We start from the raw sequence: 26,031 nt of genomic DNA, 5'->3' as shown, positions 1-26,031 counted from the left end.
GTCTGGATCGGTGGTTGTGGGCCACCTGCTGCCCCCGTGTTCCTGCTCGACAACTGCTACAACAGTTGTTGTTATTGGCTCTGTTACTAATATTATCATTATTATTCCTATAGCTGTCGTTCCTATTATTATTAATATATTAACATTAATGTTACCACTACCATTACATTATTACTATTTTAAAATTTTTAGTTGGTATTTGCATTGTGCCCACCCTCCCAAAACCTCTCTCTCTCTCTCTGAGTGCATGCTGGGAGCGGAAGTGTGGTGTGGGGTGTGAGAGCGGCACGCTTGAATTGCGTTTCAAGGATAAAATTATTTATTTTTTTCTTCTATTTAAAGTTCTTTTTTATGTTTAATTTGTCACATTTGGGTTCATAGTCGAAATAAAACACTGGTGTGTTTAATTATCTGATAAAGGCCATGGCGTCTCTCTCAGGTGAGGGAACGCCTGGGCTCTCTATCAGAAATGGGTGTAAAGTGTTCTCGGATCCCGCGGTTACCGTAGAAGACGTGCTTCTAGCAATGGGCGAGATTGTCGGGCATGAAAAAATAGCATCGGCCTCCAGAATGACCAAGGCGGTGGTGGTGTTTCTTAGAGATGAAAAACTCAGCAAATTATAAAAGAACTATGTCGGTTTGGAAAGTTTGCTGGATCCATTAAAATGGTTTCGCTCGGGTGTGAAAACGCAGCTCTAAAGCATGTGATGTTGTTTCGAAGACAAGTGTTCATGTTTTTAAATGAGCAGTCGAAGTCTCTGGATATCTCGTTTCCAACATGGGGACAGTTCCTATATGATCTTTGCAATGACAGATAGTTTGCGTTATTTTGAATGCGGTGATTTGGGACATAAGAAGTTCACGTGCCCGCATAAGAAACAATCAGAAAATGCAAAGAACGAAGGAATTAATGATGAGCAAACGGATCAAAGTGAAAAAAACGGCCCGTAGCTGTGAAGGAGGTAATGATTCCAGAAAAGAAACAAAAGATAAATGGGGTTAATGATGAGGATCCGGAGGGGGAACCCAGCGTCATTCCTCAGACGGTTTCTCCAACCAAGAAGAGTGCTACAGACCCGAGCTGTAAGTCAGAGGGGAGTGAGTTTATTTCATCTGTGCGAGCTGGTGATGATGCTGGAGGCCCGAGTGTTGTGAAGGAGGTTGTTGCTGCGGTGAAGGATAAGGAATGTGTTTATGGTGAGGAGGTTCAGAGTGTTAGCGGGTTACAGGTTAATGCGCTGGTGGAGAGTGAAAACGGTGATGAAGAACTGATGGAGGATTGTGACAAGTGTTCGGAGTATTCGGAGATTGATTGCAGTCTTTAGATGACGTTTATTCCGTCGAAGAATTGAATGGGTTTTTGGATTTAACTAAAGGGAAGAAGGTGGATGTTGCAAAGTTTTTCCCCGATCTCAATAAGTTTATAAAATCAGTGGCAATAGCTCAGAAGACGGTGGGCTATGATGTCATTTCAAAACAAAAATGATTTTGGCTGAAAAAGTTTCTAACAACTCTATGTAAAACTCAAAAAGACAATGTGAAACTGTCAAAATGGAAAAAATAAAGCACATGGGTGTGGAATCTATCTTAATTTTTGTTCTGTTTTTCTGTCAGTTGGTTTTTCTCTCTCTCTCCCCTGCAATGCAGATTCAGATTCAGAAGTAATATTCTTACAAGAAACTCATAGTAATATAATTTTGAAGATTTGGTAGATGTATGAAGAGATAAGAATAAAGAGATGAAACAATATACATGGACAAAAGTTTCACAGGGAATGATAAGTGCTGCAAGACTTGACAGGTTTTATGTAAAGCGTGCTGAAAATAATAGAATAGCGGGGTGTAATATTTCTCCTTGCTGTCTATCAGATCACCATTATATTACAGTCAATATCATTCTGACACAATCTAAATATAGAAGTCCATATTGGAAATTTAATGTTGCATTGTTGAAAGAGAGAGTTTTATGAGAAATTCAAATTGTTTTAGAATGGATGGGGTTCTAGGAAAAATTAATTTGAAAATTTGATACAGTGGTGGGAAATAGGTATGACACAGATAAAAATATTTTGTCAGCAGTTTACATGTTTTTCAACAAGAAAAATAAAGCAAAAGATTTCTGAAATAGAACAAGAGATTTCACGCATCACATCTTGTATTAGTTCTAATTCATCTTCAGCTGGCATCTTATGTGAAAAGAAAAGAGATCTAGAATCTTTGTTGCACGTGCGGGCTAAAGGCGCCCTGATAAGATCTCGATTTATGTCTGTACATGAGGTAGATGCTCCCATGGCTTATTTTTTTAATTTGGAGAAAGTGTCAAAACAACAAAACCAAATCTATTGTTTGACAACACCTAATGGACGAAAGACTTTTGATGCAAGACAAATGAGAAAGATTGCGGTGGACTTTTATTCAAACTTGTATAGAAAAGAAGAAATTGAGACCGAATGTGTGTCACAGCTACTGCAGAAATTGCCATCTCTTACTAAAACACAGAGCGAGGATCTGGACACTTCTGTTTCATTTGAGGAGTTAACGGAGGCCATTAAACAGATGAAGCCTGGGAGAGCACCAGGAATTGATGGACTGTCAGTGGACTTTTTTAAAGCTGTGTGGAAGTACATCGGAAAATACTTTTATGAGGTGATCCAAGAGTGTTTTAAAGAAAAATGCCTTCCCACAAGTTGCCAAAGGGCAGTATTAACACTTTTACCAAAAAAGGGTGGCTTGAGTGTTCTTAAAAACTGGAGACATGTGTCAATTTTAACAACTGACTATAAGCTAATAGCTAAAGTTTTGGCAAATAGGCTGAAAACTGTACTACGAGATTTAATACATGAAGATCAATCATACTGCATTCCAGAAAGAACCATATATGATAATATTTTTATGATCAGAGATATTTTAGATTACTCTAAACAACATGAAGTGAATGTGTGTTTTCTTTTCCTGGATCAGGAAAAAAAGCATTCGATAGAGTTGATCATGGTTTTCTGTATGAAACAATGAGTGTGTTTGGGTTTGGAGAAAGTTTTATTTCCCGGATCAAACTCTTATATATGAATGCCTCATGTATCTTAAAAATAGGTGGTGGTTTGAGTAAACCAATAAGATTGCTTAAAGGAATAAGACAAGGACGCCCACTGTCTGGTCAGCTATATGCTTTAGCAGTGGAGCCACTACTCTGTCTGTTAAGAAAAGAACTGTCTCGTCTAAAGATTGATGATCATTGCAATGAGTTTAAGTTAACAGCATATGCAGATGATATTACTGTAATTGTGAAAGATGAAAGAGATATAGATATTGTTAGTGACAGTATCTCAGTATATAGAAGGGGTCATCTGCAAAACTGAACTGGAGTGAAACGGAAGCATTCTGGTGTAATGATAAGGAGAATTGCCGTCATGTCAACGCAAAACCTATTATCCCTGGAAATGTAAAGTGGGAAAAAGATGGTTTTAAGTTCTTAGGCATCTTTTTAGGATCAGAAGTACATCAAAGAAAAAACTGGGAAGGAGTTAAAGATAAGATTTGTAATAGATTATTAAGATGGAATTGGATTTTACCTCAATTGTCCTATAGAGGGAGAGTGCTCATCATAAATAATCTTGCCGCCTCTATTTTATGGCATAAATTGATTGTGTTGAACCCACCAGATGAATTCATTACGGAAATTCAAAAAGTGTTGGTAAACTTTTTCTGGAATAGACAACATTGGTTAAGAGAGTCAGTTCTGTATCTGCCATTAAGCGAGGGAGGCCAAGGCCTTATGGACATAAAGTCCAAAGTAGCGGCTTTTAGACTCCAGACTGTACAAAGAATCCTTTATCATCAGTCTCAGAACTGGACAGAAATAGCTTGTGCTTTACTAAAAAGTGGGGCGGATGAATTTGGATAGACACCTATTTTTAATGAAATTGAAGGAAGTGGATTGTATTGGACTCTCATCTTTTTATGCATCAGTATTAAATGCATGGCAAATATTCATTGTTAAAAGAGAGCTGTCTGAGGTAACTCATGAGTGGGTTTTTGAAGAACCTTTACTTTTTAATCCTCTTTTATCAAGTGTGATGTTACATTCTAAATGTGTCCGCACAAGCCTGGTTAAAGCAGGCATATGTAAAATATGCCATCTTCGGTCAAGGGACAGATAAAGTTCAATGTTTTATTTGGTCAGGCAAAAATGGCAATTTGGTTGACAAGAAAGAGAAAAATGCTGTTTAATAGTGATAATGATCCTTTGAACATGTTCAGAGCGCTGGTAAAAAGTAGGCCGGTTATGGAGTATAAGTATTATGAAATGGTGAATGATACTGAATCTTTTTTCTTTTTATGGGGCATTGGAAATATTTTATGTCAACCCAATGGAGAGGGAGGTTGTGATGTATTGTTGTAAAAGCTGATGTTTATTTATATTTTTTAAATGTATTTATTTATTTATTTTTGTTTGTTTTTTGTTTTTTAGGAATATATAATTTTGAAGTAATGTGTTAAGTGTGGTTGTATCATGTGTTAATGGATTGTAATTAAAGACATGTTAAAGTCAAAAGTCTCTCTCTCTTTCTACACCTTTCTCTCTAAACCTCTCTCTATCTCTCTCTACACCTCTCTCTCCAAACTTTTCCTTCTCTCTCTCTCTCTCTCTCCAAACCTCTCTCTCTGCTTCTCTCTTTCTCTTTTTCTCTGTCAAAGCCTAATACAGCAGCAGCGGATGGCCATTGAATCTGGATCTGTCCAAGGTTCCTGTCTTAAAATTGAATTGAATTAATCCTCTGTAAGCCAATCAGCCAAACAGGGTTATGTTAGAATAAAATGACAGTCTGATCTTACTTGTTTTTGGTCATATTTATTCTGGCCTGTCCAGCGTTTCTTTTGGTTTATTATCACCTGGAAATGATTAGTTTTGCCATTATAATGCTCTGGAAATTTTGCTGTGTGCAAACACTCTCTGATGCCACACAACATAATGCATCTGCTCTCTTTCTGTATTTACTTCATTATTGATGCTGATAAGATCTTTGTATCCACAGACCCCAACCCCAAACCTGCTGGAGTAGGTGAGTCTACAAATATTTCAACGGCATCGGCAGTAACGACTCCCGATTACGCCAATCGGAGGTCACTAAAGTTAATGTTGAGTCGGTGTGTACAAATGCAAAGACAATGTTATTATTATTGATGCTGATAACATCTTTGTATCCACAGACCCCAACCCCAAACCTGCTGGAGGAGGTGAGTCTACAAATATTTCAACTCGTTCATTGGTTCTGGCTCCTTCATTTACATGGATGTTTAAGGAAAAGGCTGGTGATATTTTATGCTTTTCTTCTTGTCAACTAATCCCATGTGCAGATCTAAACCAACTATGAATGTTTCCTATTAATAAGTATGTTTATTTCTGTATTATAGGTGGCTTTGATCTTGATTTGGATGATGCTCTTGGCTCAGGTAAAGCTGCTGGAATGGTTCTAACTAGGGTCTGACCAGTATTGAGTTTTAATGGCTGATGTTTTCATGTTTTTATTGTTTAAAAGCATACTTTTTGCCTCTATCAGCTGACCGTTCGCTGAACCCCTCCTCCAAGTAGCGATTGTCCAATTATAGCTTAGCAACCGTAACTAGGCAGAGCAGGCCTGTCAAGCTTTAGATTCCTCCACATGCTGAAGTAGTATGCTGGGGCTGTAGTAGGAGTGATACGCCGCATTTAAAGAGTGTGGATGGTGTTTTCTTTTTTTTTTACAATCTCAAAAAACCAAAAATATAAGAGCAAAAGTGTAAGGAATGGATTACATAGTGTCTTTATCTGGTCTAATGTAAACTGCAAACGTTAGCATGATCAGCTACATTAGAAACCTACTGTTACTTTCAACGCCATTAGATTTATAGAAAGCGAAAATATAATTTACTCTTTCTATTTTAATCCTCTGTGAGCTAATCAGCCAAACAGGGTTATGTTAGAATGAAATGACATTCTGATATTACTTTTTTTTGGTCATACTTATATTTATTCTGGCCTGTCCAGCTTTTCTTTTGGTTTATTATCACTTGGAAATGATTAGTTTTGCCATTATAATCCTCTGGTAATTTTGCTGTGTGCAAACACTGTCTTATGCCACACATCATAATGCATCTCCTCTCTTTCTGTATTTACTTCATTATTGATGCTGATAACATCTTTGTATCCACAGACCCTAACTCCAAAGCTGACAAACCTGCTGCTAAACCACCAAAGAGTGGAGTAGGTGAGTCTACAAATATTTCAACTTGTTTATTGGTTCTGACTCCTTTATTGACATGGATGTTTAAGGAAAAGGCTGGTGATATTTTTGCTTTTCTTCTTCCATGTAATGGTATAGGTTTAATTAATACTATTTTAATAGACAATTGAAGAATTCAATCAATCAATTTTCTATGCAGGCAGATATACTTAGTATTAATTGAGACCAAAAGGCCAGAGAATTTGAAATAGAAGAACACAATCAAGAGAAGATTTGGACAGGAAAGAAATGCGTTAAAGGAAGAAACTGGAAGAACAGAAAAAGAGGGAAGAGAAAAGAGAGAAGGAGAGGATAGAGAAAAGGAAGGTAGGAGAAGAAAGAGAGAAGATTGGAAGGATAAAATGATGAATGACAGAAAAATATATGAAGCAGATAAAGAATTACAAAATAGACAATAGGAAGACAGTTAGGAAGATAGGGACAGGAAAGCAGTCAACAACACGACAGTTCGGCAGAGGGAAACTGGCCAAACCAAGATCAGATGCAGACCGAAACAAAATACGAAGGAAGAATAAAGTGATACTCCATTAAAGATTGGAAGGATTTAAGTTAAACCAAATTAAATTGAAGTTAATTTTACATTCTTAACAAGTTAAAAATGCAAAGTATGTTACATATTCTTACTGCTTTAATTCTAACCTTAATTAGACTACAACCTGCTTTTTCAATCCAGTTTAAAACAAATTATGACCTTGTAATCCATTTAATAACTTTGAAGCCCGTTCCACACTTAGATATAACAGTTAACCCCGACACCCAACAATCAGCTTATAAATGTATCCCATTGAATGAGAAAAGTATTCTGGATGGGGTCATTTTGAAAACTGTTTAAAAATTTTCGGGAGAAGTATAATCTTTTAAACTCGTCAGACATCAATGCAAGAAGATTTAAATTTATTGAGTACGTCAAACAACAGGTATAAGTATGTGATAATTTTTATCAAAGACCCTATCCATTGTGGGATGATTTATATTCAACCATCCAATTCTGACGTTTATAGTTTTGAAGCTTGGTTTTTATCTTTTCTTCTGAATATACAAAAGGCGATACAATGATTTTCCTTAATAAGTCTTTTTTCTTAACAAGAATGTTTTTTGATGATGTTTCTATAAGTGCTGATTTCAATTGGGTGACCGTGTAGGTAAGCTGCTGATATTATAGTTCAAATAGTTTTATTATGTCGTTTAATTTTAAAGCAATTTTGCTCTAATCTACACTAACTCAAGAGGTGAATTTAGTTCCACGTAATAGGAAGCGGCTGTAAGTTAGTACCCACATTAAAAGTAGCTGGGGTTTATTAATCTCAATAAAAATAAGAAAAGTTTTTGTTAATCAATCATATTAGGCAAAGTAATGAAAGTTACATATTCTTTATTGGTTATTACTTCAACTTAGATTTACATGAAAACTATTTACTTTACCTTTAATTTTGAAAGAATAAACTTTTTATTAACCATTCTATCATCTTGGGTTACTTAAATAATGCTTCATTCTTTTTGGTTATTATCACTTTAATGCTTCACTTTTCGTTATTTGAAAGATGTTTCCATATAACTCTTTTTTCTTTTTATTCATTTTATCAAACATTTCTTTTGATTTACTCTATGATCAAACCTCTGTAACCACCAACTATGGTTAAACTATTCAACTTTATGTTGATGTTTTACAATATTTAAGCAGGTGGTTTGATCTTTTTATGTTTAAAAAGTGTGATCAAATGTATTTTCACTAATCCTTAATTTCAATTATGGAACTTTCTACTATTAGTGTTTCTATCAGGTAAGCTTGAATTGTTTACAGTTCCAACCATTAATTTCTGGAATGTTTAATTTTTTTTACCAGATTATTTATGCCTATTTCTGTTTATTTTAAACTCTTGGCCTTTCAATAGTTGAACCTTCACATGCATTTCCATTAGCAAGAACCTTTAAATTTATTCCGTCCAAGTCTAGTTTATTTCATTGTCTTAATTTCATACTTATTACTGTGTTCATTTGATTTTTCTTAAAATTTTCCGTCATAAAGTATCTGCTTTTATTAAACTCAGACCTAACTTTAGATTTCCAACTGAATGACTGGATTAATTCATCATGCGAATGTTTAGAGAATATAATAATATCATTTTTATAGACAAGAAAAGATTTATAGGTATCAAGAGCAGAAACAACTTAAAATTTGTACAGGCAAAAATCCCCCATAGAAGAATTTGACAGTGGAAAAAAATTCTTAGCGGAGAAACTGGAAAAAGAAAGAGGCAGAGAAAAAGAGAGAAGAGAGAGAAGAGAGAAGAAGAGAGAGGAGGGGAGGAGGGAGGAAGGAAAGGCTGAAAAGGATGTTAGAGAAATAAGACGGAAATATAATTTAAAAGAAAAGTAGGAAATTAATTAGTAATAAAGGCAAAACAAATAATATGTAGGCAGAAAGACATACACAGTGAGCCAACCAGACAACGAGAGGGAAATACCATCGACAGAGCGGAGAAAAGCAAATAGAAGAAGATAAGTGAACCCAATTCAAGATTTGGAGGAATTTTTTACCATTCCAATCAAAATTAGAAAATAAATTTTTACATAAATTTAAAGTTAAGAAAGCAAAGAAGTTACATGTTGCTTATAGCACCTTGTTACTCAATTCCTGTTAAAAGAACTTGTTACTTCCTACTCATTTAAAGCGAAATAAATTTTTCTTCGTTATCACTTACTGAATTAACCTTTCAGTACCGTATTACTCAAAAGTTACCTTTACAATGCCCACGGACCACCCTGAAGCTTATAATTTCGTTCCACTTGAAAACAATTATTTTTGGCAGCTTTAAATGTATCAAACTCTCTTAAGGTAAGGAATAGAAACTTTTAATGCTGGTTAAGGATCATTAATCATAGGTTTAAGTAAGTGAGTCGTCTTCAATAGAATAATTATGTGATGTTCACAATCAAGCCATATATAGTGTTTAAATTTTATCGCACACCCAACTCTGGAGGTATTAGATTTTAAATCTTGTTTTATCTTTTCTGATTAAAAAGGGTTAATATGATTTTCTTTAATAACCATGTTATCTAAACATGTTTCTTTAATAGTATGTTTGCATTAAGTGCTGGATGTTTAAGTCTCGCTGGTAAGTGGATGTTTAATGGTTGAAGTTTTATGCTATTTATTTAATCTCAAAATTTGCTCATTAGACTTGCAACCCAAGGACTCAATTAATTACCCACTAAGCAGCGGCGCAAGTTGATTCCATTAAAGAGTTGTGGGTTTTTTATAACCAAAATTAAAGAAAAGTGTAGTTTTTTTTTATCTAAACTAAATTAAATCAAAAGTTAGGATGATTATGTTTTAAGCTATGTAACTTCAACGTTAGATTTATAATGAAATAATTTCTTTACTATTATTTTAGAAAGCCAAAAATTATTTATTTAATCCTCTGATACTATCGCGATATTTAATGATGCATCTTTTCTTTTTGTATCTTGAAATATTGTTTTCCATTTTTTTGGTTTATTTCTGGAAAGATGTTTCTAAATCTAGGAATTTTCTTTTGATTCTTATATATAACTTTTCTACCTTTTATTTCAGCTGAAACTCTTAACAAAGCGAAGGCACAAACTTCTAAATGGTTTACTTAAAATTTTAAGAAAGTTGTTTATCTTTTTTTGTATAACAGTGGATTACTTTCACTTATACCTCATTAACATATGATGTTCTTAAGAGTTATTCGATAGGTTGTTTTGAATCTTGCTAGGAAGGTGAAGTTATGGTTCTTTTTTTAATGCATTTCTTTTATGTTAAAATACTTTCTGACGTTTGACCCAATACTTCCATTTACTTAACTAATAGCAAAGGCGAATTAATTCTCCTCTATTATCTGGGTTTGTAACCATTTAAAGATGTTTTTTTTTTTCATAAACAAAATATAGCAAAATTAGATGGTTAAGTTTATGCAATAAATCAAGTTTTCTTTGAAACACTTTTTTCACCTATTAAGAAAAATAATTACCTTTTATTTAACCTGAAAGCCAAAGGTAGTTATGAATACTGTATTACTTTTTTGAACTTTTTTTTGGCTTCTTTTCTTTGTTATTATCTGAAAATGTTTTCATATATCTTGTATTTTCTTTAAACTCTTAGCCATCTAACTCCTTTTGTATTTCTTATTATGTCTGAACTTTTGTTCACCCATCAAGTAACTGTTAAACACCAAGAGGTAGCTAATTTTCAATTTATGGTTATCCTTATTATGAGTTAGGAAAGCTGTAATTTTGCTTTTCTTTTACAACCCTTAACAACACTTGATTTTCCTCAATAGTTTTATTTTTTTTGCTTGTCTATTTGTCTACCGGTAAGTGTGAATGTTTATGGGTCTACGTATTGATTTAATGGCTGGTTTCAGTTTTTGTTTAAAATTTTGCTTACGTGTGAACCCTCTCAACATTTTCAATTGAAACTTTAGATTATTTTCTTCCAACTTTAATTTTATTTATACCATTGACTAATTTCCTCCTTAGGTATTTTTGCTTTTGTAATTATTCGGACACAAACCGAAAGATTCTGGGAAAAAAATTCTTTGATTAAGGAACAGCCAAGTTGTCCAAGGAAGGTGAGGAGAGAATAATAATCAATTTTTTAAGACAATAAAAGTTAATTTTTCTATAGAGTTATTATAATTTAATAAAGCCAAAAACCACATGAGAAATTTGAAGGCAAGAAAACTCTTAGGAAGAACTTGGCAGACCGCAAAGTGGGCAAAAGAAGAGGAGAGAGAAAGGAAGAAGGAAGAGAGGAAGAAAAAAGGAGGGTTTGGGAAAGGAGTTAGGCAAAAGACGAAAAATTTTTTTCGTAAAAATATAAATAAAAATTAAAATGGAATCGTTGAAGAATAATTACAGAAGCATAAAACACTTGTGTTTCGGCAGAAAGGGACGTGCCAAACTCAACTTGCCTCGGCAAAACTTGAAAGCACAGAAGAACGAACAAACCGGAAAGTTAAAAACTCCGTTTAAAATTTGGTTTTTTTTTTCCGTAAACAAAATTAGAAAACTAAGATGGTTAATGTTTTCTGGTCAGAACGAACGTTCTGTTATAAACTTGTTATTTAATGCATAGATTTATAATAATATTACACTTGCAACCCATTCATTATTTTTTGAGCACTTTTAATTGGACTAACCCTTTAAACCCGTACCAACCTGTGTATAAATTTCCCACTGCCACTTGGAACAACCTATTGATTCTTTTAAAATAATAATGTTTTCCTGGGTAAGGCTAATCCTGTTTAAACCGTAAGATAAAGAATCTAAATTTTTATTTGCGGTACGACCGATAATCGGGTCATAAGTTATGTATGTTACAAGCAAGACAGTATATTTTAGCGATACATTTTATCAACCCAACCCAACCTCGAGAGGTGTACAATATTCACTCTCATTGGTTTGTCCTTATTTAGAGTTAGGAAAAGGTGGTTTTTTTTTTCTTAAAACCAGATTAAACAAAATGAAGTTCTTAAAAGTTTTTTTTCTTATTAGTGCTTACTATTGGAAGTTGAGGAAACTCTGATGTTCAATGGTTGCAATTATTTTAAGCTTTTTATTTTATTTTTAAAAGCAATTTTCTTTTACTTAACCTCTCAGTAATCAATATGTTAACATGACAGCCTGAATTTTTCTCCATTAATTTCTGGGGTTGGTACCTTAAAATGATGTTTTTTTTTTTATTCAAAACAAAATTAGCAAAAGATGATTCATTCTTATCTGCATGTAAACCAAGTTAAGACACAATTAAACCTTGTTTACCATAGATTTAAGAAAGCAAATATATTTACTTTTTTTTTAATCTTATCAAACAGGTATGTTAAGAACTTATATTATTTTTTGTCATTAATTATTGCCTCATTTTTTGGTTTTACCTGAAATATTGTTTTGCTTAACGGTATTTTCTGTTAAATGTTTCACTAAAGCATCTTTTGTTTTATTTATGCTGAACTTTTTCAAACCTATCCAAGCTAAACCTTAAACCCCAATGGAGGGTAAATTTTCAATTTTATTGTTACCTTTATATGTTTTAGAAAGCTGTTTTTTCTTTTCTTGTACTAACCTTCGTAACAAGAATTTTCCTTATAAGTTTTATTCTGTTTATAGGTAGTTGCTTTGTCGAGTTTACCCGAAATCTGAATGGTTAATGGTGCGTATATTTTAAGATTTTATGTTTTATTTAAAGATTTGTTCTATCATCTAACCTCTCAAAGATTTCCAATATACTAGAAACTTTAGCTCATTCCGTCCAAGCTTTAATTTAACTAACCCATGATAATTTACGATAGGGTAATTTTTTTTTGTAGATATCGGAGAAAGGGGGAAAAGGTTCGGAAAAAAGATTATTTTAAAGGAAAGCTGAAGTTTAATTCCAATGAAGTAGATGGGATTAGAATAATTAATTAATTTATTTAAAACAATCAAAGAAGTATTTTGGTTTCAGACAGGCACACCTTATAATTATCGGCCAAAACCCGGCAAGATTGGAAGAAGAAAAATCTTACAGGAGAAACTTGAGAACCGATAAAGGGGCAAAGAAAAGAAAAAAGAAAGAAAGAAAAGGAGGGGTTGGGAAAGGGAAGGTTAGGAGCAATAACGAAAAATTTTTTTAGAAATAAAATTATTTATATTAAAATTTAATAATGATATTGAGATAATTTAAGACGACAATAAACACTAGCATTTGGCAGACGGGCACAGTGCCCAAACCCTCAGAACCGAGGCAAACCTAAGAAAGAAGGACCGAACAACCGGAAGAATGTTAATATCTTTAAAGATTGATGTGTTTTTTTTTTACCAGTTAAAACCAAAATTAGAAAGATAAAGATGTAATTTTATTGGTCAGAAAGAAAGTTATATAGTATTACTGTTACTTCAACATTGATTATGAAGCTAAAAATACCTTTGTTCACCCCATTCAATTATTTTGGTACTTTTTAACTTCTGGACTACCCTTCAAACCAGTACACAACTGTTTATAAAGTTTCCTGCAAACCAAGAATCTATTGCATCTTTAAGAAATTTCGGGGGTACTTAAAGTAGTAAAAATTTTTTCGACCTCAGGAATATGAAAAATTTTATTCCCCACCCAACGGGAATTATTGTCTTTGTTAGAAAGGTTTTTTTTAACCAACAAATTCTAATTTTTTATAGGTGGCTTTGATCTTGATTTGGATGATGCCTTGGCTCAGGTAAAGCTGCTGGAATGGTTCTAACTAGGGTCTGACCAGTATTGAGTTTTAATGGCTGATGTTTTCATGTTTTTATTGTTTAAAAGCATACTTTCTCTATCAGCTGACGTCGCTGAACCCTCCAAGTAGCGATTGTCCAATTATAGCTTAGCAACCGAATAGGCAGAGCAGGCCTGTCAAGCTTTAGATTCCTCCACATGCTGAAGTAGGCTGGGGCTGTAGTAGAGTGATAGATTTAAAGAGTGTGGATGTTTTTTTTTTTACAATCTCAAAACAAAAATATAAGAGCAAAAGTGTAAGGAATGGATTACATAGTGTCTTTATCTGGTCTAATGTAAACTGCAACGTTAGCATGATCAGCTACATTAGAAACCTACTGTTACTTTCAACGCATTAGATTTATAGAAAAAAATATAATTTACTCTTTCTATTTTAACTCTGTGAGCTAATCAGCCAAACAGGGTTATGTTAGAATGAAATGACATTCTGATATTACTTTTTTGTCATACTTATATTTATTCTGGCCTGTCCAGCTTTTCTTTGGTTTATTATCACTGAAATGATTAGTTTTGCCATTATAATCCTCTGGTAATTTTGCTGTGTGCAAACACTGTCTTATGCCACACACATAATCATCTCCTCTCTTCTGTATTTACTTCATTATTGATGCTGATAACATCTTTGTATCCACAGACCCTAATCCAAGCTGACAAACTGCTGCTAAACCACCAAAGAGTGGAGAGGTGAGTCTACAAATATTTCAACTTGTTTATTGGTTCTGACTCCTTTATTGACATGGATGTTTAAGGAAAAGGCTGGTGATATTTTTGCTTTTCTTCTTGTCAACTAATCCCATGTGCAGATCTAAACCAACTTGAATGTTTCCTATAATAAGTATTTTATTTCTGTATTATAGGTGCTTTGATCTGATTTGTGATGTCTACCAGGTAAAGCTGCTGGAATGGTTCTAACTAGGGTCTGACCAGTATTGAGTTTTAATGGCTGATGTTTTCATGTTTTTATTGTTTAAAAGCATACTTTGCCTTATCAGCTGACTCGCTGAACCTCCTCCAAGAGCGATTTCCAATTATAGCTTAAACCTTAAGACACTGCACTTTCTTCCAAGAGTGTTATTTTATATATACCATGTATTATTCTCTACCTGATTAGTGGTTATATTTTTGTTTTGCTTAGTACTCTATTCCTTGTACTACGTGATATAGGAAAAAATTTCTTCTCGGATCAAAAAGTATTTGATTCTGATTTACTGGCATAGCTTAATTTATCCTCCACTCTATGGTATCATGGGATGTAGTATCATTAATTCAATTTTTTAAAGCACCAATCATAAGATTCTCTTCGTTTTCTTCAGTTAGACTGTACTCTTATAATAATCAAACCCACAAACCACCAAAGATTGGAAGTGGCAAAAAACTTCTTTAGGAGAACCTGACAGAACAGAAAAGGGGTCAAGAAACAGGAGCAAAAAGGAAGAAAAAGAAAGAAAGGAGGAGAGGGAGGTTTGGGAAAGGGATGGTTAGGAGCACAATGAAAGCAAAAATATTTTTTAGTAAAAATATTTTGTATATTATAATTAGTAATATAGGAAACCTTAGAAGATATGTAGCGCGTAAAACAACACACTGTATGATTTCGGCAGAAGGGTAGGTGCCAACCACTCCGACTTGAGCCGAGAAATCTTGAAAGCGACAGAAGAGAGAGGAGAGAACCGGAAAGCACAGAACTACGGAGAGAGAGATGTAAAGTGATACTCGCATTTAAGAGTTTGATGTGTTTTCTTTTTTTACAGTTCAAAACAAAATATAAGAGCAAAAGCATAAAGAATGGATTACATAGTGTCTTTATCTGTCTAATGTAAACTGCAAACGTTATCATGTTCAGTACATTAGCAACCTGCTGTTACTTTCAATGCCATTAGATTTATAGAAAGAAATATTGACACTTTGTCTCTAATCCCACAGTTTACATACTATTCATTTTGCTAGCTACCTCTTTAACTTAGCACTGGAAGCATAACCCTTTGCAGAAGCCCACGGTTCACCACCAACCTGTTCACGCTTATAACAAGTTCCCACCACACACCTGCTGAGAAAGCAACTCTGATTATTGGCAGTTCCATTTTGAGAAATGAAGTCAAATGTTTTCCTGGGGTCAGAGGTGCGTTGAATCCTGTTTAAAACTGCTGGTTAAGGATAAATGTAAATGCATAAGATTTTTATTTAGCAGTACGACTCGATCCAATCGGAGGTCACTAAAGTTAATGTTGAGTCGTGTGTACAAATGCAAAGACAATGTTATTATTATTGATGCTGATAACATCTTTGTATCCACAGACCCCAACCCCAAACCTGCTGAGGAGGTGAGTCTACAAATATTTCAACTCGTCATTGGTTCTGACTCTTCATTTACATGGATGTTTAAGGAAAAGGCTGGTGATATTTTATGCTTTTCTTCTTGTCAACTAATCCCATGTGCAGATCTAAACCAACAATGAATGTTTCCTATTAATAGTATGTTTATTTCTGTATTATAGGTGCTTTGATCTTGATTTGGATGATGCTCTTGGCTCAGGTAAAGCTGCTGGAATGGTTCTAACTAGGGTCTGACCAGTATTGAGTTTTAATGGCTGATGTTTTCATGTTTTTATTGTTTAAAAGCATACTTTGCCTCTATCAGCTGACTCGCTGAACCTCCTCCAAGTAGGATTGTCCAATTATAGCTTAGCAACCTAATAGCAGAGCAGCGTCAAGCTTTAGATTCCTCCACATGCTGAAGTAGTATGCTGGGGCTGTAGTAGGATGATACGATTTAAAGTTGATGGTGTTTTTTTTTACATTCAAAACAAAATATAAGAGCAAAAGTGTAAGGAATGGTACTAGTGTCTTTATCTGGTCTAATGTAAACTGCAAACGTTAGCATGTCAGCTACATTAGAACCTATTATTCACCATTAGATTTATAGAAAGCAAAATTAATTTCTCTTTCATTTAATCTCTTGTAGCTAATCAGCCAACAGGTTTTAGATGAAAGACATTCTTATACTTTTTGGTCAACTTAATTTATTGCTGTCCTTTCTTGTTATAACTAAGATAGTTTCATAACTGATTTCTTGTCAAATGTATGCCTCAATCTTTTTGTATTATTATTATGTAACTTTTATCACGCCTACTCCAGTGCAACTGCTAACCACAAGAGTGAAGTAGTCAAATTATGTTTGTTGACTTATAAGATTAGAAAGGTTTGTTTTTGTCATATCCTGTCAATAACATGATTCTACTATAGAATTATTCTTATAAGAGCTTACGTTTGATTACCAGTAATTGATGTTCAATGGTACCATTGTTTATCTGATGTTTCATTTTTTGTTAAACATCTTGCCATCCTCGTTACCCTCAGGATTTCAATATAGTAAACTTAACCTATTCTTCAACTGTTATTTACTTACCACTGTATTTTCTACTGTTAGTAATTTTTTTTTTTTTAGTATTATCTTGTAGTTTGTCTAAAATTCGGACAAAGTTCGATTATTTACAGATGAGCTTATTTTCCAAATGTTAGGGATATATATTTTTCATAATTTTTCGTTTATATCCAAACCCATTGGAAAATCTTGAAACTGACAAGGCAAAAGAAGGGGTTGGGAAGGGGTGGGAAACAAAATTTTTAAATTATAAATAAGAGAAATACAAAAGTGGGAGGGGGCCACCCGGAACAAAGGACAAAGATAACTTAATTGGTTTTTTTTTCTAAACAAAAAAAAAAAGTTTGAAAAATTTACTTTACTTTAAAAATTTACCTTTTTTTCTTTATGAACCTTACCGTCCACTTAATCCCAAATTGTCTTTAAAAATTTCGGGGGTACTTAAAGTAGAAAAATTTTTTCGACTCAGGAATATGAAAAATTTTATTCCCCACCCAACGGGAATTATGTGCTTTGTTAGAAAGGTTTTTTTTAACCAACAAATTCTAATTTTTGGTTTTTGTGGAAGAGTAGGCTTTTAGTTTTTTTTTTAAATTTCCTACCCCCATCATTACATGGCATTTCCAGGGGCTTAAGGTTTTTTTTAAAAACAAAAAAAAAGAGTTTGAAAAATTAACTTTACTTTAAAAAATTTTTTTACACAAGGTTAAATTTTTTTTGTTTTGCCTTTTTTGTTTCTGAATTTTCTACGATTTAATCACTTTTTTTATTCCCAACAAAACAACCAAGGGAATTATTTTGTCTTTGTTAGAAAGGTTTTTTTTAACCAACAATTCTAATTTTTGGTTCTTTGGTACCGAAGAGTAGGCTTTTAGTTTTTTTTTTAAATTCCTACCCCCATTTCATTAACTTATATTCCCACTTATTTATCCTGTATTTACTGTATTTTTTTTTTGTAATTCTACTAAAATTCCTGGAAATTTTTAGGCATTTCCAGTGGGAATATATATTTTTCATACATTTTTTCAGTTTTATTATCCAAACCCAATTGACATGAAAAATCTTTGAAACTGACAAGGGGCAAAAGAGAGGGAAGGAGAGAGGTTTTTTGAGGTGGTGGAAAATCAAAATATTTTGAAATATGTATCAAATAAAGATCTGAGAATGACAAACATGCTCGGGACGAGCCACACATCGAATAACGATAGTGTTTTTAATAACAAGAAAATGTAACTTAATAGTATTTTCCATAATAATAATAAAAATATTTTCAAGTTTTTGTAACATCAACTTCTATAACTCTAACAATCAACCTGCTGAAAATTTCATCATGAGAATAATTCATGGAAGCGTATTTAATATAATATTTGAAACTTACCATTTTTTTTACTTTATGAACCTTACCGTACCACTTAATCCCGCTGAAGATTGTCTTTAAAACAATTTCTGGGGGTTGACTGTTAAAGTAGAAAATATAGTTTTTTTGATCTCAGGTAATATGCAAAAATATTTGCATTTCCCCACCCAACGGGGAATTATTGTTCTATTAGATTAGAAAGGGTTTTTTTTTAATCCAACACAATTCTATAAGTTATTTAGGTTTTTGCTGGTAAGAGTAGGCTTTTAGTTTTTTTTTTAAATTTCCCGTCACCTCCATTCATTACAAGAGCATTATCTCATAGGGTGTCATTAAGGTGTGTTTTTTTTTTATAAAACAAAAAAAAGAGTGTTTGAAAAATTTAACTTTAGCTGATTAAGAATTATTTTCATTTACATATGCAGGTTAATGAGTATATACTTTTGTATTATTATGCATTTTTTAAATTTTCTACAGATTTTTATTATCAAAACTCTTTTTATTTTCATATATTGTATCTTTCTTCACTAAACTACCAAGGTTATAAATTTATTTTATGTCTTATGTTAGAAAGGTATTTTTTTTATATTCCTCAACAATTTATATTTTTTGTTTTGAGTACCGTAAGAGTAGGCTTTTAGTTTTTTTTTTAAATTCCACCCCAATTTCATTTAACTTTTTCCCATTATTTTCCTGTATTTACTTTTTTTTTTTTCTGCAAATTCTGGAAATTTTTTAGCATTTCCAGGGATATATATTTTTCATAATTTTTCGTTATATCAAACCCATTGGAAAAATCTTTGAAACTGACAAGGCAAAGAGGGGTGGAAGGTGGAAACAAAAATTTTAAATTATAAATAAGAGAAATACAAAAGTGGGAGGGGGCCACCCCGAACAAAGACAAAGGTAACTTAATTGGTTTTTTTCTAAACAAAAAAAAAAAGTTTGAAAAATTTACTTTACTTTAAAAATTTTACCTTTTTTCTTTATGAACCTTACCGTCCACTTAATCCCAAAATTGTCTTTAAAAATTTCGGGGTACTTAAAGTAGAAAAATTTTTTCCAGGAATATAAAAATTTTATTCCCCACCCAACGGGAATTATTGTCTTTGTTAGAAAGGTTTTTTTTAACCAACAATTCTAATTTTTGGTTTTTGTGGAAGAGTAGGCTTTTAGTTTTTTTTTTAAATTTCCTACCCCATCATTACAGGCATTTCCAGGGGCTTAAGGTTTTTTTTAAAAACAAAAAAAAAGAGTTTGAAAAATTAACTTTATTTAAAAAATTTTTTTACACAAGGTTAAATTTTTTTTGTTTTGCCTTTTTTGTTTTGAATTTTCTACGATTTAATCACTTTTTTTATTCCCACAAAACAACCAAGGAATTATTTTGTCTTTGTTAGAAAGGTTTTTTTTAACCAACAATTCTAATTTTTGGTTCTTTGGTACCGAAGAGTAGGCTTTTAGTTTTTTTTTTAAATTCCTACCCCATTTCATTAACTTATATTCCCACTTATTTATCCTGTATTTACTGATAGTATTTTTGTTTTCTTATCTATTAAAAATTTCTCTGGAAAAGTTTATTTATGGCATTTCTCTATGTTTGGGATATATATATTTTTCATCAATTCTTTTCGATTAATATCCAAACCCATTGGGGAAAAATCTTGAAACTGGACGAAGGGGCGAAAAGAAGAAAGTAGAGAGAAGAGAGAGAGAGAGAGAGAGAGAGGAGGAAAGGGTTGGGAAGGATAGTTAGAGCACAATGAACACGAAAAATGTATTTTAAATTATAAATAAGAGAAATACAAAAGTGGGAGGGGGCCACCCGGAACAAAGGACAAAGATAACTTAATTGGTTTTTTTTTTCTAAACAAAAAAAAAAAGTTTGAAAAATTTTACTTTACTTTAAAAATTTACCTTTTTTTCTTTATGAACCTTACCGTCCACTTAATCCCCAAATTGTCTTTAAAAATTTCGGGGGTACTTAAAGTAGAAAAAATTTTTTCGACCTCAGGAATATGAAAAATTTTATTCCCCACCCAACGGGAAACCAACAATGAATGTTTCCTATTAATAAGTATGTTTATTTCTGTATTATAGGTGGCTTTGATCTTGATTTGGATGATGCTCTTGGCTCAGGTAAAGCTGCTGGAATGGTTCTAACTAGGGTCTGACCAGTATTGAGTTTTAATGGCTGATGTTTTCATGTTTTTATTGTTTAAAAGCATACTTTTTGCCTCTATCAGCTGACCGTTCGCTGAACCCCTCCTCCAAGTAGTGATTGTCCAATTATAGCTTAGCAACCGTAACTAGGCAGAGCAGGCCTGTCAAGCTTTAGATTCCTCCACATGCTGAAGTAGTATGCTGGGGCTGTAGTAGGAGTGATACGCCGCATTTAAAGAGTGTGGATGGTGTTTTCTTTTTTTTTACAATCTCAAAAAACCAAAAATATAAGAGCAAAAGTGTAAGGAATGGATTACATAGTGTCTTTATCTGGTCTAATGTAAACTGCAAACGTTAGCATGATCAGCTACATTAGAAACCTACTGTTACTTTCAACGCCTATTAGATTTATAGAAAGTTTAAAATATAATTTACTCTTTCTATTTTAATCCTCTGTGAGCTAATCAGCCAAACAGGGTTATGTTAGAATGAAATGACATTCTGATATTACTTTTTTTTGGTCATACTTATATTTATTCTGGCCTGTCCAGCTTTTCTTTTGGTTTATTATCACCTGGAAATGATTAGTTTTGCCATTATAATCCTCTGGTAATTTTGCTGTGTGCAAACACTGTCTTATGCCACACATCATAATGCATCTCCTCTCTTTCTGTATTTACTTCATTATTGATGCTGATAACATCTTTGTATCCACAGACCCTAACTCCAAAGCTGACAAACCTGCTGCTAAACCACCAAAGAGTGGAGGAGGTGAGTCTACAAATATTTCAACTTGTTTATTGGTTCTGACTCCTTTATTGACATGGATGTTTAAGGAAAAGGCTGGTGATATTTTTGCTTTTCTTCTTGTCAACTAATCCCATGTGCAGATCCAAACCAACTGTGAATGTTTCCTACTAATAAGTATATTTATTTCTGTATTATAGGTAGCTTTGATCTTGATTTGTCGGATGTTCTCAACCCAGGTAAAGCTGCTGGAATGGTTCTAACTAGGGTCTGACCAGTATTGAGTTTTAATGGCTGATGTTTTCATGTTTTTATTGTTTAAAAGCATACTTGTTGCCTATATCAGCTGACCGTTCGCTGAACCCCTCCTCCAAGCAGCGATTTTCCAATTATAGCTTAGAAACCTTTCAGACATCTTGCATCTTTCCTGTCCCGAAGACGCCGTGTTTAATTTTATACTTATACCCACTTGGTACTTAATTTCTCTTACCTGTATTAGTGTGTTATATTTTTTGCTTTTTTGCTTAGTACTTCTATTCCTGTGTGCACTGACGTGATAGTGAGCTGCTGTAACAAAAGAGTTTCCCCTTCGGGGATCAATAAAGTATTTCTGATTTTGATTTAACTAGGCATAGCAGGCCTGTCAAGCTTTAGATTCCTCCACATGCTGAAGTGGTATGCATGAGGATGTAGTAATTCAATTCAATTCAATTTTATTTATATAGCACCAATTCATAACAGAAGTTATCTCATTGCGCTTTTCCTATAGAGCAGGTCTAGACTATACTCTTTATAATATTAATTACAGAGACCCAACAAATCCCACCATGAGCAAGCATTTGGCGACAGTGGCAAGAAAAAACTTCCTTTTAGCAGGAAGAAACCTTGGACAGAACCAGACTCAAAGGTGGGCGGCCAGAGAAAAAGAGAGAAGGAGAGAGATAGAGAGAAGGAGAGAGAGAGAGAGAGAGAGAGAGAGAGAGAGAGAGAGAGAGAGAGGAGGGGTTTGGGGAAAGGGGATAGGGTTAGGGAGGCACAATGCAAAGACCACGTAAAAATTATTTTTATACAGTAGAATAATAATTGTAGTGTTAATATTAATAAATTAGTAATAATAGGAATGACAGCTATAGGAAGAATAATGTTAGCGTCAGTAACAGAGCCAATAACAACAACTGTAGTGGCAGTTGTCGGGCAGGAACACGGGGGCAGCAGGTGGCCCACAACCACAGATCCAGACTCTGCAGCTCCGGAGGCAGAAATACCTGCTGAAAGCGACAGAAGGAGAGAGGAGAGAACCGAGAAAGCACAGAACTACGGGAGAGAGAAGATGTTAAAGTGATACTCCGCATTTAAAGAGTTTGGATGGTGTTTTCTTTTTTTTTTACCAGTTCAAAAAACCAAAAATATAAGAGCAAAAGCATAAAGAATGGATTACATAGTGTCTTTATCTGGTCTAATGTAAACTGCAAACGTTATCATGTTCAGCTACATTAGCAACCTGCTGTTACTTTCAATGCCATTAGATTTATAGAAAGCGTAAATATAATTGACACTTTGTCTCTAATCCCACAGTTTACATACTATTCATTTTTTGCTAGCTACCGTTCTTTAACTTAGCACTGGAAGCATAACCCTTTGCAGAAGCCCACGGTTCACCACCAACCTGTTCACGCTTATAACAAGTTCTCCCCACTCGGCGACACACCTGCTGAGAAAGCAACTCTGATTATTGGCAGTTCCATTTTGAGAAATGTGAAGTCAAATGTTTTCCTGGGGTCAGAGCGGGTGACGTTGAATCCTGTTTAAAACTGCTGGTTAAGGATAAATGTAAATGCAATAAGATTTTTATTTACGTCGGCAGTAACGACTCCCGATTACGCCAATCGGAGGTCACTAAAGTTAATGTTGAGTCGGTGTGTACAAATGCAAAGACAATGTTATTATTATTGATGCTGATAACATCTTTGTATCCACAGACCCCAACCCCAAACCTGCTGGAGGAGGTGAGTCTACAAATATTTCAACTCGTTCATTGGTTCTGACTCCTTCATTTACATGGATGTTTAAGGAAAAGGCTGGTGATATTTTATGCTTTTCTTCTTGTCAACTAATCCCATGTGCAGATCTAAACCAACTATGAATGTTTCCTATTAATAAGTATGTTTATTTCTGTATTATAGGTGGCTTTGATCTTGATTTGGATGATGCTCTTGGCTCAGGTAAAGCTGCTGGAATGGTTCTAACTAGGGTCTGACCAGTATTGAGTTTTAATGGCTGATGTTTTCATGTTTTTATTGTTTAAAAGCATACTTTTTGCCTCTATCAGCTGACCGTTCGCTGAACCCCTCCTCCAAGTAGCGATTGTTTGATGCTGATAACATCTTTGTATCCACAGACCCCAACCCCAAACCTGCTGGAGGAGGTGAGTCTACAAATATTTCAACTCGTTCATTGGTTCTGACTCCTTCATTTACATGGATGTTTAAGGAAAAGGCTGGTGATATTTTATGCTTTTCTTCTTGTCAACTAATCCCATGTGCAGATCTAAACCAACAATGAATGTTTCCTATTAATAAGTATGTTTATTTCTGTATTATAGGTGGCTTTGATCTTGATTTGGATGATGCTCTTGGCTCAGGTAAAGCTGCTGGAATGGTTCTAACTAGGGTCTGACCAGTATTGAGTTTTAATGGCTGATGTTTTCATGTTTTTATTGTTTAAAAGCATACTTTTTGCCTCTATCAGCTGACTGTTCGCTGAACCCCTCCTCCAAGTAGCGATTGTCCAATTATAGCTTAGCAACCGTAACTAGGCAGAGCAGGCCTGTCAAGCTTTAGATTCCTCCACATGCTGAAGTAGTATGCTGGGGCTGTAGTAGGAGTGATACGCCGCATTTAAAGAGTTTGGATGGTGTTTTCTTTTTTTTTACCAGTTCAAAAAAACTAAAATATAAGAGCAAAAGTGTAAGGAATGGATTACGTAGTGTCTTTATCTGGTCTAATGTAAACTGCAAACGTTAGCATGTTCAGCTACATTAGCAACCTACTGTTACTTTCAACGCCATTAGATTTATAGAAAGCGTGGATATAATTGACACTTTCTCTCTAATGCCACAGTTTACATGCTATTCATTTTTGTTAGCTACCATTCTTTAACTTAGCAGCACGCAATGGCTTCTCTTCTCAGAGTTGAGACCAGGAGGCAGAGTTGCAGTCCTACACGCTTCTCTGCGCTTCCAGAGCAGTTACCCACCCAAAACTCCTTAGTGATGGTGTCTGCCCCCCGACCACTTAAATTAATAAAACCAAAAGTTAACAGAAGAGGAGTTATACATAAAAACCTAAACAAAAACGCTGAAATAGCTCAACAAAATAGGAGAATTAAATGTGGACTCTTAAACATCAGATCTCTGTCATCTAAAGCTGTACTAGTGAACGATTTAATATCAAAGCATCATATTGACTTATTTTGTCGTACTGAAACTTGGCTGGGTCATGAAGAATATGTTAACCTAAATGAATCCTTTCCGCCCAGTCATATTAATACTCACATTCCTCGAGGCACCGGCCGAGGAGGTGGAGTTGCAGCCATCTTAAGCCTATTAATCAACCCTAAACCTAAACTAAATAATAACTCATTCGAAAGCCTTGTTGTTAGTCTTTCTCACCCGACCTGGAAAACACGACAGCCAATTCTATTTGTTATAGTGTACCATGCTCCTGGTCCTTATTCAGAATTTTTATCTGAATTCTCAGAGTTTTTATCAAGTTTAGTCCTTAAAACAGATAAAGTAATTATTGTAGGTGATTTTCAATATTCATGTGGACGTTGAAAATGATAGCCTTAGTACTGCATTTATCTCATTATTAGATTCGATTGGCTTTTGTCAGAGTGTAGATGAAGCCACTCACTGTTTTAACCACACCCTCGACCTTGTTCTGATATACGCCATTGAAATTGAACATTTAATAGTCTTTCCACAGAATCCTTCATTATTGGACCATTATTTAATAACTTTTGAACTGCTATTACTGGACTATACGCCATTAGGCAAAACTGCACCTCTCTCCTTCTCTCCCTCTCCATCTGTATGCATTCTTATCCCATTACTGCATGTTACTAACTTGACATCTTCTCTCTCCCGTAGTTCTGTGCTTTCTCGTTTTTCTCCTCTCTCCTTCTGTCGCTTTCAGCAGGTATTTCTGCCTTCGGAGCTGCAGAGTCTGGATCTGTGGTTGTGGGCCACCTGCTGACCCCCATTTCCTGCTCGACAACTGCTACTACAGTTGTTGTTATTGGCTCTGTTACTAATACTGTCATTATTATTCCTATAGCTGTCGTTCCTATTATTATTAATATATTAACATTAATGTTACCACTACCATTACATTATTACTATTTTAAATTTTTTTGTTGGTATTTGCATTGTGTCCACCCTCCCAAACCCCTCTCTCTCTCTCTCTCTCTCTCTCTCTCTCTCTCTCTCTCTCTCTCTCTCTCTCTCTCTCTCTCTCTCTCTCTTTCTCTTTTTCTCTGTCAAAGCCTAACACGGCAGCAGCGGCTGGCCGCCCACCATTGAATCTGGTTCTGTCCAAGGTTCCTGCCTGTTTTTTCTTGCCATTGCCGCCAAATGCTTGCTCATGGTGGGATTTGTTGGGTCTCTGTAAATAATATTATGAAGAGCACAGTGTAGACCTGCTCTATAGGAAAAGTGCAATGAGATAACTTTTCTTTTGAATTGACGCTATATAAATAAAATTGAATTTAATTGAATTAATCCTTGGTAAGCTAATCAGCCAAACAGGATTATGTTAGAATGAAAT

At 34.2% G+C, this 26,031-nt stretch overlaps 1 protein-coding gene across 48 annotated transcripts in view; it reads left to right on the top strand.

Annotated features, from left to right (window-relative positions):
- The window catches only part of cd99 (CD99 molecule), a 76,883-nt gene that overhangs the window by 9,792 nt on the left and 41,060 nt on the right, over positions 1-26,031 (top strand). For 15 of the 48 annotated variants that reach the window (XM_044187994.1, XM_044187987.1, XM_044187959.1 and 12 more), the window contains 11 exons: positions 5,033-5,059; positions 5,208-5,234; positions 5,412-5,450; positions 6,191-6,244; positions 20,396-20,434; positions 21,176-21,229; positions 21,406-21,444; positions 23,185-23,211; positions 23,389-23,427; positions 23,604-23,630; positions 23,808-23,846. In XM_044187994.1, coding sequence (XP_044043929.1) covers positions 5,033-5,059; positions 5,208-5,234; positions 5,412-5,450; positions 6,191-6,244; positions 20,396-20,434; positions 21,176-21,229; positions 21,406-21,444; positions 23,185-23,211; positions 23,389-23,427; positions 23,604-23,630; positions 23,808-23,846 — 411 coding nt within the window. The remainder of the gene's footprint in view (positions 1-5,032; positions 5,060-5,207; positions 5,235-5,411; positions 5,451-6,190; positions 6,245-20,395; positions 20,435-21,175; positions 21,230-21,405; positions 21,445-23,184; positions 23,212-23,388; positions 23,428-23,603; positions 23,631-23,807; positions 23,847-26,031) is intronic. The other 33 variants (XM_044187974.1, XM_044187953.1, XM_044187982.1 and 30 more) reach the window with 24 other exon arrangements.

Source organism: Siniperca chuatsi, linkage group LG24, assembly GCF_020085105.1.
Source record: "Siniperca chuatsi isolate FFG_IHB_CAS linkage group LG24, ASM2008510v1, whole genome shotgun sequence".
In the NCBI taxonomy this organism is placed as follows: Eukaryota; Metazoa; Chordata; class Actinopteri; order Centrarchiformes; family Sinipercidae; genus Siniperca; species Siniperca chuatsi.
This window is presented reverse-complemented; position numbering and strand designations above follow the sequence as displayed.